The sequence below is a fragment of the Anomaloglossus baeobatrachus genome, chromosome 1, assembly GCF_048569485.1.
Source record: "Anomaloglossus baeobatrachus isolate aAnoBae1 chromosome 1, aAnoBae1.hap1, whole genome shotgun sequence".
Lineage (NCBI taxonomy): Eukaryota > Metazoa > Chordata > Amphibia > Anura > Aromobatidae > Anomaloglossus > Anomaloglossus baeobatrachus.
Genome location: NC_134353.1, coordinates 538597496 through 538610769, shown reverse-complemented (window position 1 = coordinate 538610769; position 13274 = coordinate 538597496). Strand labels below are relative to the sequence as shown.

The following is a 13274-nucleotide window of genomic DNA, read 5'->3' as shown; positions in this document are numbered from 1 at the left end:
CCTTAATAACTTCATCCAGTTGTTCACCGAATAGACTGGTCCCAGCAAAAGGGAGCCCAGCAAGGAACTTCTTAAGAAGCATCTGCCTTCCACTCTCAAAGCCACAGGAGCCTGCGGATAGCGAGGGAAGCAGCCGAGGCCACCGCAGTGCGGTGACAGTCTCCAGCATGGCAGACATGGCATAGGATGAAAAGACTGAAGCCTGGAAGTTAAGGCAACCATTTCGGGCATAGAGTCCCTGGTGAGGGAATGCATCTCCTCCAGAGAAGCAGAGATGGTTTTGAGAGCCCGCACTGCTGCAAAAGATGGGGAGAACGAGGCCCCTGCCGCCTCATATATAGATTTGGCCAGAAGGTCAACCTGGCGGACAGTGGAATCCTTAGAGAGGTGCCGTCAGCCACTGATACAACTGTCCGGGCTGAAAGTCTAGACACCGGAGGGTCCACCCTTGGTGAATGAGCCCACTCCTTGACCACCTCTGGTGGAAGGGGAAAACAGTCATCAGAACCACGCTTTGGGAAGCGCCTGTCAGGACGGGCTCTGGCTTGGTCACAGTGGGCTGAAAAACTGGAGTGGTTAAGGAACACACTCCTTGTTCTCTTAAGGTATACTGATGCCTTTCTGCCAGAGGGGGATGCTCCCCTGATACAGGCGGATTGAGGTCCAGTACAAATATAATGGACGCAATCAAATCATTAGCATCTGCGTCACCTTCGGACAGATCAATGGGGTACATGAAGTAGCGTCCGAGCCCCTAGTAAAGGCATCCTCCTCGTCCTGCGAGTCAGCTCGTGAATCAGAGCCGCGGGACGAGGAAGGAAAGGGGACCCTGCGTCTCCATTTTAGGAGGACGGGGTCTGAGACCAGATGAAGAATCCTCTGTGAGCTTTGGTGAGCGAGACGTAGCAGCAGAAGCGCCCTGAGAAGGGGGCTGATGCATGCTCAGCAGTGTCCGGGACAGCTGTCCCCTGGAGAGAGGGATTCTACCCAAACCGGGGGTTCAGCCACCGGAGCCGGAGCAGCCGGAGGGACCACTGATGAGCTTCCAGGCTGAGGGACCACTATGTTAGAGCAAGCATCACAATGTGGTTATGTGCTCGGTACAGGCAGTACGAGTCTACATGCAGTGCATATTAAGAACAGCCTTGCAGCCTTGCTCTGATGTGAGACATGCTGCAGAAGTGGGGGCTCTGTCCAGAATGACCCCCAGCAGAGTATATAAACAGTATATAAGCAGCTGCACAACCGGAGGTTGTGGCTTGCCAGACCGTTTAACATAGAGACATCTCTGTGCCCTCCAGATCCCCCAGCCCAGGCCCCCATTTGTCACAATGTGGTTATGCAGACATTGAGAACGCTGATAAAATGGCGCCAGAGCGAGGAGAGGGGGCGGGGCCTACTCTGAGAGCAGGATCCGGAGGGCAAATGAGGTATACAGGGGAGGGAATCTTTCCTCAGTGAGGAGTGTCCGTTCCCTGTGCTGAACAGCCGCTGGGCGGAGCCGCACTGTCCCTCTGCATGACTGACATGCAGGGGCAGTGAAATCGAAACTAGGCCTCAGGCGAAGCCGGGGCCTAGATTTAAACATGCGGCCAGCGTGCAGGCACCATCGGCGCGGTTCTCCAGTGAAAACTGGAGAACCGGCCGGAAATGTTAACACAGTCATATAACACACTCTCCCCAATATATAAAGTACAAGGGACCCCTGGAAAGACCACTTTCTGTGGTAATAACGTCTCAGTACTTAGCTTGTGAGACGCAGGTGCCAGGTCCCTGGGGGGTAAACGCTCCGTCCGGCAGGATCCTGAAAGGGCTGCGGATGGAGACCGGTCTCCTGCAAAGCAGTGAGAACCGTGATGGCTCCCACTTCAAGCCAGAGCCTCAGGGGATGGTGAAGGAGCGCGGCATGTGAAGGCTCCAGCCTTGTAAAAATCAACCTTAACAGCACCGCCGACACAGTGGGGTGAGAAGGGACATGCCGGGAGTCCAGATTGGACCCGCTTTTCTTCCAAATCTTTGAAATCAAAAATCAAAATTCAGAGAATGCATGTGTGTGTGTGACCTCCTGAACACAAAGCATTGAACTGGTTGGATTTGTCATCCAGGGGGTGTATATGCTCGGAGGGAGGAGCTACACTTTTAGTGTAGTACTTTGTGTGTCCTCCGGAGGCAGAAGCTATACACCCATGGTCTGGGTCTCCCATAAGGAACGATGAAGAAATAACTATTTTCGTTATGATTTAAATTATATTTGCTTTTTTCTTCCCTTTTTTCATAGTGTTTGACTGTTTAAATTTTATTTAGTAGTGTCTTTATGATCAACACACATCTGTCTTTAAGCAATGGAAAAGCATGTACAACGCGATAAAATCGTGGCTAAAACGCACGCGTATTTATCGCGTTTCTGTGCTCAAAAGCAACTTTGGCAAAAGCAATTTCTGCCAAAGGATGCGTTTAGAACTGCAACTACGATGACGCAAAGTGCGGACATAGCCTAAATTTGCACATTTCCGGCCACATTCCAACTAGACTGTATTCAGCTTTATCAATACATTGAGTGAGGCCGCCCATTTAGTCGGCTTGTGACTGCGTGTATGCAAATCACATACTTGTGGCCACGCACCCACTGCAGTCATTGGATAAACCTAAGGCGACATGAACACGCTGCAGTTTTTGTTGCTTTTTTTGTCGCTTTTTTTGGTGCAGTTTTGTTGTCATAAAGTTCCCAGCAAATTCTATGAGAAATCAGATTTGCTGTGCGCATATTGCATTTTTTTTTTTATCTGCAGTTTGTCACAAACTCCTGACAAAAAAAAAAAAGCAGCATGTTCATTCTTCTTGCTTTTTTGTTGCAGTTTTGTCACACTTTCTATATTGACAAAACATGTAGTCAGAATTGCCAAAAATGCGACAAAAAAAAGCACCAAAAATGCACCATTAGAAGCGGGATTTTTTTTTTTTTTTTTTTAACATTTCCAGGCGCTCTGTGACAAGGTGCAGTTTTTGTTGCAGTTAAAACTGCAGCGTGTGCATATGTGAGGATTCACAAGTCAGCAGTCACAGATTGGCTTAAGGGCGGACTGCAGACTTACAGCTTCAGGCCGGACAGCCCTTTAAGACTAAAGCCCTGTGCGCACTAGAAAAAAAAAATTTGAGTTTGAAAGATAAGCGCACTTGTGCTCAAAAAACCGCACCAATAACGCATGTGTTTTTACAGCTTTTTTTATGCTTTTTTTTCCCCACAGGTTGGTCCCTGCGGTTTTTTTTTATCATTATCTATGGCAAAAATCGCAGGTACCTGCAGAAAAGAAGTGACATGCTCATTTTTTTTTCAAGATATTCTGCAGAAATTTCTTGAGAAAAAAAAAAAAAAACGCAGTGTGCGCACAGCTATTTTTTTCCCCATTGGTTTTGCTGGGGAATGTCTACAGAAAGGTTACAACCATTTTCTGAAGAAATTTCTGCAGCAAAAACGCAAAACAAACGTGGGTAACAAAGCAGTGTGCGCACAGGGCCTTGTTCACACACTGAATTTTTACCCACATTTTTGCTGCAGAAATTTGAGAAAATGGTTGTAACCTTTCTGCAGACATTCCCCAGCAAAACCTATGGAAAAACAAATAGCTGTGCGCACACTGCGTTTTTTTCTGAAGAACATTCCTTCTGTAGAATTTCTTGAGAAAAAGAATGAGCATGTCACTTTTCTGCAGGTACCTGCGTTTTTTGCCATAGATAATGGTAAAAAATACGCAGGGACCAACCTGCGGAAAAAACGCACCAAAAACGCATGCAGTTTTCGGTGCGTTATTGGTGCGTTTTGTGACCACAAGTGCGCTAATCTTTCAGACTCAAGAAATTCCTTGAGAAAAATCCTTTTTCTAGTGTAAACAGAGCCTTAAAAAGGGAACCAAACATCAGGATTTTCGTGTATAAGCTGCAGCCAGTGCAGTACTGGCACTATCATGCACAGTGTGTACATACCATCAGGGGGCAGCTCGGGTGTTTAGGCAGTGAAATACAACTTTATAAAGTTTGAAATTTCGTGCACTTTTTGATTGACGTGTGCACCTCTGCAGATAATGTCCGGGCGGGTTATGCAGGAGTTCCCCGCCCCCCCCACCAGCCTGTTCCTCCCTCTCTCCTGATGTCCGGGCGGGTTATGCACGTGTTCCCCGCCCCCCCGCGCCGCCTGTTCCTCCCTCCCTCCCTCTGGCTGTATGTAAATATCTAATCTTCAGAAACATGGCGCCGGAGTGGGCCTCTGCGCATAGCGCTTATCTCCGGCGCCATGTTTCTGAAGCCCCCGCATTGTCACACCGGCTGGTGTGTTGGCCCGGTGTCCTGGGGCGGCACGATACAGGAGCAGCAGGTAATTGCGTCCTCCGGTCAGCTGTTCTGTCCTCTTCTAATCGCGCGCGCTCCCGCGGTCACAACGGGCTGTGAAGAAACGAGGGCGCATGCGCCGCCCTCTCAGACACCGAGTTGTGTAATGCGGGGGCTTCAGAAACATGGCGCCGGAGATAAGCGCTATGCGCAGAGGCCCACTCCGGCGCCATGTTTCTGAAGATTAGATATTTACATACAGCCAGAGGGAGGGAGGGAGGAACAGGCGGCGCGGGGGGGGCGGGGAACACGTGCATAACCCGCCCGGACATCAGGAGAGAGGGAGGAACAGGCTGGTGGGGGGGCGGGGAACTCCTGCATAACCCGCCCGGACATTATCTGCAGAGGTGCACACGTCAATCAAAAAGTGCACGAAATTTCAAACTTTATAAAGTTGTATTTCACTGCCTAAACACCCGAGCTGCCCCCTGATGGTATGTACACACTGTGCATGATAGTGCCAGTACTGCACTGGCTGCAGCTTATACACGAAAATCCTGATGTTTGGTTCCCTTTAAGTGGAGGCTTTATTACCAAGAAGAGTAAACAATCAAGGAGGACATTCCCCTCTTTCTACTCTTGGGTTATAGGGCTGCAAAACAATATAGAATAGAGGCAATATTCAGCAGTGTTTCCCAACTCCAGTCCTCAAGGCCCACCAGCAGATCATGTTTTCAGGATTTCCTTAGTATTGCGCACGTGATAATTCCATCACCTGCGCAATACTAAGGAAATCCTGATAAAGCCCACCAGCAGATCAGGTTAAGGCCTGAAGTTAGGGGCATTGGTAAAGGAATCCACATGTCATCCTCCTCACATCAGTTGGTATAAGCCATATTGTACATTTGCAGACAACTACAATCCAAATGACAATTTCTGGCTAAATGTTTAACTCGATCGTGAGGTTAAGAGAAGTTATCTTGTTATACGTTTTGCTAAAATGTTGCATGACTTTGCTCTAACAAAAGGGAAAAAGACAAAGTGTTTTTTTATTGTGTGAAAAATTTGTGAACCACGATAAAAACAAAAACAAACAAACAAAACAAAACCCTACAAACCACAAATAATGAAAATTGTTCCGTCTGTGTACACCAACTCTGCCTGATCACTAAGTAAGAAAGCAGTCATTTGGTGGGGTGGGGGAATCCGACAACGCTGAGCCCTGCTAAGAGTAGCAAAAAATATTGTAGTCTGATGAGTGTGACTAAGGCAATCTGCCACCAGACTTTCCTACCCCACCTAAGAGGGACATCTTGTAGGGGCAGAGACCCTGATTGCAGCAACGTAGCACTTAATGAATTACTTGATGAAGTTCTGATAAAATAACTGATTTGCTGCAGATCTGTCAGTTCTCAATGCTGAGCTCTTCACTAACTCGTCCACGCCACTGATTAGTAACTTACTTCATGCTTTTATTGTAATGCTCTTTATACACTATTTACGTCAGATACGGTGCCTTAAAAGGGAACCTGTCATCAGAAATTTCGCCCAAAAGCTAAAAGATTCCCCCTCTGCAGCTCCTGGGCTGCATTCTAGGAAGGTCCCTGTTATTATTGTGCCCCATGTGAGACCAAAATAAAGCCTTTATAAAGTTCTACCTTTTTGTATGCAGCTTCTGTAAATCTGTCACGGGGGCGGGCTCTCTGCCGTCCGTTATTTTGCCCCCTGGTCCTGTACGCCGCCCCCATCGCTCCTTTCCATATCTGATGCACCGCCCACTGCTCCAGCCATCCCCACGCATGCCCAGTGCCAGTCTCACAGGACTGAGCAGTGTGAACGCTGGTGACGTGTGCGCAGGCAAGTGATTATGGACAGGACTGTGACTGTTATCAGCAAGTACCCGGCCATAATCTCGTGAGCGCGCAAACCTCTCCAGCATTCACACTGAGCTCAGTGTAGATGCTAGACTGTATGGGCTGCTTCCAGGGATGACGTCCCTTTGTCATGTGATAGTATTTCGAACACGCCCCTATCACATGACAAAGGGACGTCATCCCTGGAAGCAGCCCATACAGTCTAGCATCTACACTGAGCTCAGTGTGAATGCTGGAGAGGTTTGCGCGCTCACGAGATTATGGCCGGGTACTTGCTGATAACAGTCACAGTCCCGTCCATAATCACTTGCCTGCGCACACGTCACCAGCGTTCACACTGCTCAGTCCTGTGAGACTGGCACTGGGCATGCGTGGGGATGGCTGGAGCAGTGGGCGGTGCATCAGATATGGAAAGGAGCGATGGGGGCGGCATACAGGACCAGGGGGCAAAATAACGGACGGCAGAGAGCCCGCCCCCGTGACAGATTTACAGAAGCTGCATACAAAAAGGTAGAACTTTATAAAGGCTTTATTTTGGTCTCACATGGGGCACAATAATAACAGGGACCTTCCTAGAATGCAGCCCAGGAGCTGCAGAGGGGGAAGCTTTTAGCTTTTGGGCGAAATTTCTGATGACAGGTTCCCTTTAAAAAAGTATTCATGGCCCCCTGAACTTTTCCACATTTTTTCTCATTACCACGTAGCAAGTATTTGTGAAGTGTAACGGATGAGTCAATACTTTGTAGAACCACCTATTGCTGCAATTCTGCCATGTACGGGACATAGCTGACATGTGGAAGGTGTTCTCAACAGATGAGAACAAAGTAGAATTTTTTAGCCGAAGTGTAAAACGCTGTGTGTGGCGGAGAAAGGAACAACACATCACCCTGAAAACGCCATCCATACCATCATATAGTGATCGCAACATACTGTGGGAATACTTTTTTCAGCAGGGACAGGGGAGGTGGTCAGAGATCAAGGAAGGATGGATGGAGGCAAATACTGGGAAATCTTGTGGGAATAACTGTCAGAGGCTGCAAAAGACTTGAGACCGGGGCATGTGTTCACCTTCCAGCAGGACAATGACCCTAATCATACTGCCACCGCTACAACAGAATGGTTTAGATCAAATCCTATTCATGTGTGTGAGTGACCAGTCACAGATTCACAATGGGATTTAGGTCAGGACTGTGACTAGACTTAAAAAAAATTGTGTTCAGACTCTCTCCATCCAATGTCACTGAGATAGAGCCATTTTGCAAAGAAGAATGGACAAACATTTTAGCCTCTAGCTGTGCAAAACTGGAAGAGACATAACCCAAAAGACTTGTAGCAGTAACTGTAGCAAAAGGTGGCCCTAGAAAAGTATTGACTTAGGGGGGCTGAATACAATCCACACCACAATTTAGAAAAACATGTATAATTTCCTCTACACTTCAAATACCTGCTACTTCTGCCATCTATCTCAGTAATGGGAAAGTCCTCACTGAATATGGATTTTACAGCAAAAATTGAAAACTTTGATAACAAGTGATCAATTCTGGCAGAGAAATTAGAAATCTTGTCTGATAAGATATTAAAATGTGTGTTTTCATGTACACTATTGAGCTATGAAATACAAAATGAAAATGATGATTACGCTTTACGTTTGTAGGTATACTGTGTTAAAACATACATTAACTACACAATAAATTCTAGAATACCCGATGCGTTAGAATCAGGCCACCTTCATATTATTATATATATATATATATATATATATATATATATATATATATATATATATATATATATATATATATATATATATATATATATATATGTATATATACATACACACACATATACATATACATATACATATACACATATATATATATATATATATATATATATATATATACATATACATATACATACACACATACATACATACATACACCCCCCCCCCCCCGATATATACATACACGCATATATCTATCTATGTACACACACACACACCACACCTAGGGCTTTACTAGTGCATAGGAGAATATACTACTTGACCACTGGTAATAAAGTTTTTATTTCTCCTTCCAATGTTGCTCTGCACCTACCATATCTTGCATCCTTTAACTTTTGGAGATTATAAAATTTCTTGTTGGGCTCCGCAGGGTTGAGCAGCTCCACCAAGTGCTGGAACGGGTTACTCATAATTCTTTTTTCAAGCAGACCTGAGGAAACATGGTAACTTATCAGATTCATTTATTATCTTGTATCTGCAAATAAAACATGCTTAGGCTGCTTTCACACTATGTTTTTTTAACATGCGTCATGAACGTTTTTTTGCTGTAAAAGCGGATCCTGCTTTTACAGCAAAAAACGCATGCCAACGCATGTGTTATTTTGCAGGATCATGTCACTGGATGTTTAGGGGCGGGCATTGGAGTCATGTGATCGGGAGTGAGGGGAACTAAACGTGCCAGACTGGGAGCCGGCTTCTTACAACTGCGGAGGCTCGTAACCAAGGTAAACATCGGGTAACTTGCTTGGATACCCGATATTTATCTTGGTTACGAGCGTCTGTACACGTAACCAACGTAAACATCGGGTAACTAAGAGAAGTGGTTACCCGATATTTACCTTGGTTACGAGTGTCCGCAGCTCTCAGGTGGGGGAGAGAGAGAGGAGAGGGAGGTGGAGAGACAGAGAGAGGGGGAGGGAGGTGGAGAGAAGGAGGAGAGAGAGACTGATCACCCGAGACTGGTTTCTGTGCATGCTCAGTAGAGCAAGCAGGATCCTGTCTACCAGCATGCCAGCGTTCACATGCGTTTGCATTCTGTTTAGTCAGGATCCAGCAACTTGCGGTATTTGGACGCAGCTCAAAAACGCTACAAGTAGCGTTTTTGAACAATGTTAAAAAACTGCAAGTCGCTGGATCCTCACTATAACGCACGCAAACGCATGTGAACGCATGTTAACGCGAGTCCATTGCAAATGCATTGAAATGAAAACGCATTTGCACTGGATCCGCTTTTGCGTTAAAAAAACGTTCATGACGCATGTTAAAAAAAAACAGTGTGAAAGCAGCCTTAGCCTTGCCTTACTTGGTAAAGTAGCATAGCAATAATCCAACGTTTGGCTGAGAAGATCGTTTAACGTTCAAAGGGGTTGCCCTAAAAATAATTTATTCTTTAGCTTAGAAATAACATGACATGCTTTATATGGCGAGAAAAAAAAAAAATCCCAAAACCACCCATTGTTTAGATATTGGAGTTACATTCTTGTGCTGAGTTTTAGATACTAAGTCAGAAAGTCCATGGTGGACGTCCAGAAAAGAACTCTGACCAACTGCAGAGGGCGCTCTTACATTTATGTATCAATAATATCTATGAACTGAAGAATTTTGGAAAAAGTATTACAATTTTACACTCCGCGCTTTTCTAGGATGTTCATTTTTCAAATCAAGAAACAGCCTATATAATTTATTCCAATTTATAAGAAGACCTTATTACAGAGCAGATGTCGGTGATAGACCACACATGAAGTGCTTATTCATTCTGCCAAGTAGAACCGCAGAATATATAATTTTCTTCTCTATGCAGACTTTGGATAAAGCGAACCCAAAACATTAATTTCATTGTAAACCACAAGTGTATGCATTCTTCTAAACAATATATTAGCATAAGATCATGTTCAGACAACTAGAATAGCAGGGCTATAGCTATAAAATGTAGCATGGGAAATGAAATGGTACATAATACATGGCGCTATTCTAATAACCTGTTTAAAGAGGTTCTCAAAGAATGTGGTAAAGTTTTCCCCCATCACATAATTCAAACAGCAGCCTGTTTTAGTCACAGGTTAAAAACAGATGTATTTTGAAGAAAAACAGCTCTCGAGACCTGTGTCTTACCTGACGAGCACATATAACTCCACAAGCCAAGAAGAAGTGGCTTACAGGGGAAGAAAAATTGGCTGACTGATCAGGGAGAATTTTCTTCAGCCTTAAGGCCGCTTTACATGCAGCGACATCGCTAGCGATCGCACCCAGCCCCGTTGCCCTTGGCGAACAATATCGCAGGTATGCGTCACACACACATACCTTCCTAGCGACGTCGCTGTGGCCGGCGAAGAAACTCTTAAGGGGCCGGTTCGTGCAGCGTCACAGCGACGTCACACAGCGGGCCACCAATAGAAGTGGAGGGGCGGAGAGCAGCCGCATTAACGTCACTCCCACCTCGTTGCCAAAGGACGCAGGCACAGTGTTGTTCGTTCCCGGGGTGTCACATGTAGCGATGTGTGCTGCCTCAGGAACAACGAACAACCGGCGTCCTAAACGAGCAACGCTATTTTGAAAATGAACGACGTGTCAACAATCAACGATTTGTGCCGCTTTTCGGATCGTTGGCGGTCGCCCGTCGGTGTCACACGCAACGACGTCGCTAACTAGGCCGGATGTGTGACATGAATTCTGTGACCCCAGCGACATCTCGTTCGAGATGTCGTTGCGTGTAACTGGGCCTTTAATCCTCCATACTCAGTCAGCAGAGGCGTGTGCTTAGGATCCCGCTTCTGTCAGATGTTTGGTACAACCTCCCTGTAGAGTTCCTTCAAAACTGTGCACAAATGTACCTAGAAGAACTGAGGCTTAGATGCTATTTTGAAGGCAAAGAGTGGTCATGCCAAATTTAGTTTGTATAATAAAATGCAAAGTGAGTGGAAAAATAAATACAAATAAATTTTTTTAATGGTTTTTTTTCCAAAGCATTCTATTCTTTGCAGCATTTTTTCCACACTTGCCAAGAACTTTTGCACAGTATTTTATATAAAAAAAGGGATAAGTAACCAAGCACCACTTGTAAAGAATCTCGAGTACACATGTAATAAATCCTAGGTCTGGGATATAAAAGGAGTAAACAAGAAAAAAAAACGTTTGTTCAGCAAAACAATTAGTTTTTCATTTCCATGCGTCAGACTAAAAATGGGGACAAAGTTCATGAAAGAAATTTTCTATTCTTCAGAGGACTGTTTTGTTGCAAAGGGAGTGCAACTAGAGCAGGAGGAAAAGAAGTAGAGAATATATGCTATTTAAAGAGAGCGGTCACCATGAAAATGCAATCCAATCCACAAGCACCATGTTATACAGAAGGGGGGTATTTAGCATAGTTTTGTGAGAAAAGATTCAGTATAACCCGTTTTAATCCTCTCCTCTTTCTGGGAATTTCGGCTATGTGGGCGATCCTATCAGTGATGGACAGCTATCTCTGTATGCACACTTATACAAAGAAAGCTACCAGTCACTGATAAGACCACCCACTAGGCCGAAAATCCCAGAAAGAGCAGACGATTAAATGACTCCAGCGGTTTGTTTGTTTTCTTTCAGTAGTGCCTTAAATATAAGCCCCCTGCCCCTGTCATAAGCTCACCTTCCGGGGCTCCACCTTTTACCAACACCCCTCCATCCCTGCGGCGCCATCTTGTGAAAGTAACTGACTGGCAGGAAGTCAAAAGTTGTGTCACTAGCTGCCAATGCATTTCTGTGAGCCAATAAGGGGCCAGAACAAGGCTCCCATAGAGGTGTATTTATTTGTCACCGCGCTCCATGAAACACCGAAGCTGCAGATCGCAGATCACAGGAGACCGACTGGAGTAGAGACAAAAGATGAAGCCACTAGAAGGGGAGTATCAGATAGGGGGCAGAGGGCTTAGATTTAAAGGGAACCTGTCAGATCCAATATGCACCCAGAACCATGAGCAGTCCTAGGTGCATATTGCTAATCCCTGCCTAACCGTCCCTGTATACACTAGCATAGATAAAGGGATCTGTAGAAAATATTTCTAAAGATCCCATATTATATGCTAATGAGCGCAGGGACTAGTCCCAAGGGCATTTTCTCCCCTTAGCACGCCCCAGTGGGAGTACAAACATGCTAATGAATACGCAGTGACGCTGCGCATACCTCACTGTTCATGGTGGCCGGCGGAGGATGGATGCGCACTGCGCATGATCCGGAGTACCCGATGCTTCCGATCATGTGCACTAAACTGATGATGGGTGTAAGCTTCCCGGCTTCAGTGAGGTACAGTGAGCAAGACCGGAAGTCCCAGGGACTCTGGATCATGCCCAGTCCTCATCCATCCTCCGCCGGCCACCAAGAACAGTTAGGTATGTGCAGCGTCGCTGTGTATTCATTAGCATGTTTGTACTCCCACAGGGGCGTGCTACCATGCTATGTGGGTTGACTAGCTAAGGGGAGAAATGCCCTTGGGACTAATCCCTGCGCTCATTAGCATATCATAAAGGATCTTTACAAATAGTTTTTCTAAAGATCTCTTTAGCTATGCTAGTGTATACAGGGGCGGTTAGGCAGGGAAGAGTAATATGCACCCAGAACTGCTCATGGTCCTGGGTCCATATTGCAGCTGACAGGTTCCCTTTAAAGCACTACTCCAGCTGTGCATTGAAAAAAAATTAAAGTAAAACGCTGCAGTGGCGCTTTAAATCAGGTGACGTTTGCTCACAGCACTATACGGTATATCAGTCCGCTCATCTCCTCCTGTTCTATAATATAAGAGATGAATCCAGCGAGCCAAAGTTGTAGTAGATAAGCTAGTAGATAGTGGGTAAGCTGGAAAAACCTTTCCTCTTTTTTATATGTTCTATAATATGCCTGCAGTTTAGACTGCATTTTCATGGTGAAAGGTTCCCATTAAACACAATCTTTGTATGTAGGTGCTCAGCACAACCATGCTTTATTTATATACATACAAAAAGACGCGTTTCGGACATCGCAGCGTCCTTTATCACACTGAGTCATCCAAAACGCGTCTTTTTGTATGGTTGGCACCGCGCCATATTGCTGGCTATTTTAATGGAAATCCAATAAAAAAAATGAATTTTTATTATCTGGACTGGATACTGGAGTTTTTCTTCACTTGGATCTAGGAGTGGTCTCCCTTCCGTGCACCGTCTGTGATTGTCTCCACTGGGTGAGCTGATATTCCTGTGTTTATGGACCATCCCTTTATGTGTAGGAGGATGCTAGTCTGATCCAACACTGGAGATGCCATGGATGCTGAGGTAAGCGGAGCGCA

At 45.4% G+C, this 13274-nt stretch overlaps 2 protein-coding genes across 6 annotated transcripts in view; both read right to left on the bottom strand.

The window, feature by feature from the left end:
• The window catches only part of LOC142244354 (cytoplasmic aconitate hydratase-like), a 97710-nt gene that overhangs the window by 35672 nt on the left and 48764 nt on the right, over positions 1-13274 (bottom strand). For all 3 annotated transcript variants that reach the window (XM_075316553.1, XM_075316570.1, XM_075316562.1), the window contains exon 2: positions 8294-8410. In XM_075316553.1, the coding sequence (XP_075172668.1) occupies positions 8294-8390 (97 nt within the window). In that variant the 5' untranslated portion in view covers positions 8391-8410. The remainder of the gene's footprint in view (positions 1-8293; positions 8411-13274) is intronic.
• Positions 1-13274, bottom strand: part of LOC142244368 (cytoplasmic aconitate hydratase) — a 188587-nt gene that overhangs the window by 126553 nt on the left and 48760 nt on the right. The gene's annotated exons all lie outside the window — the stretch shown is intronic.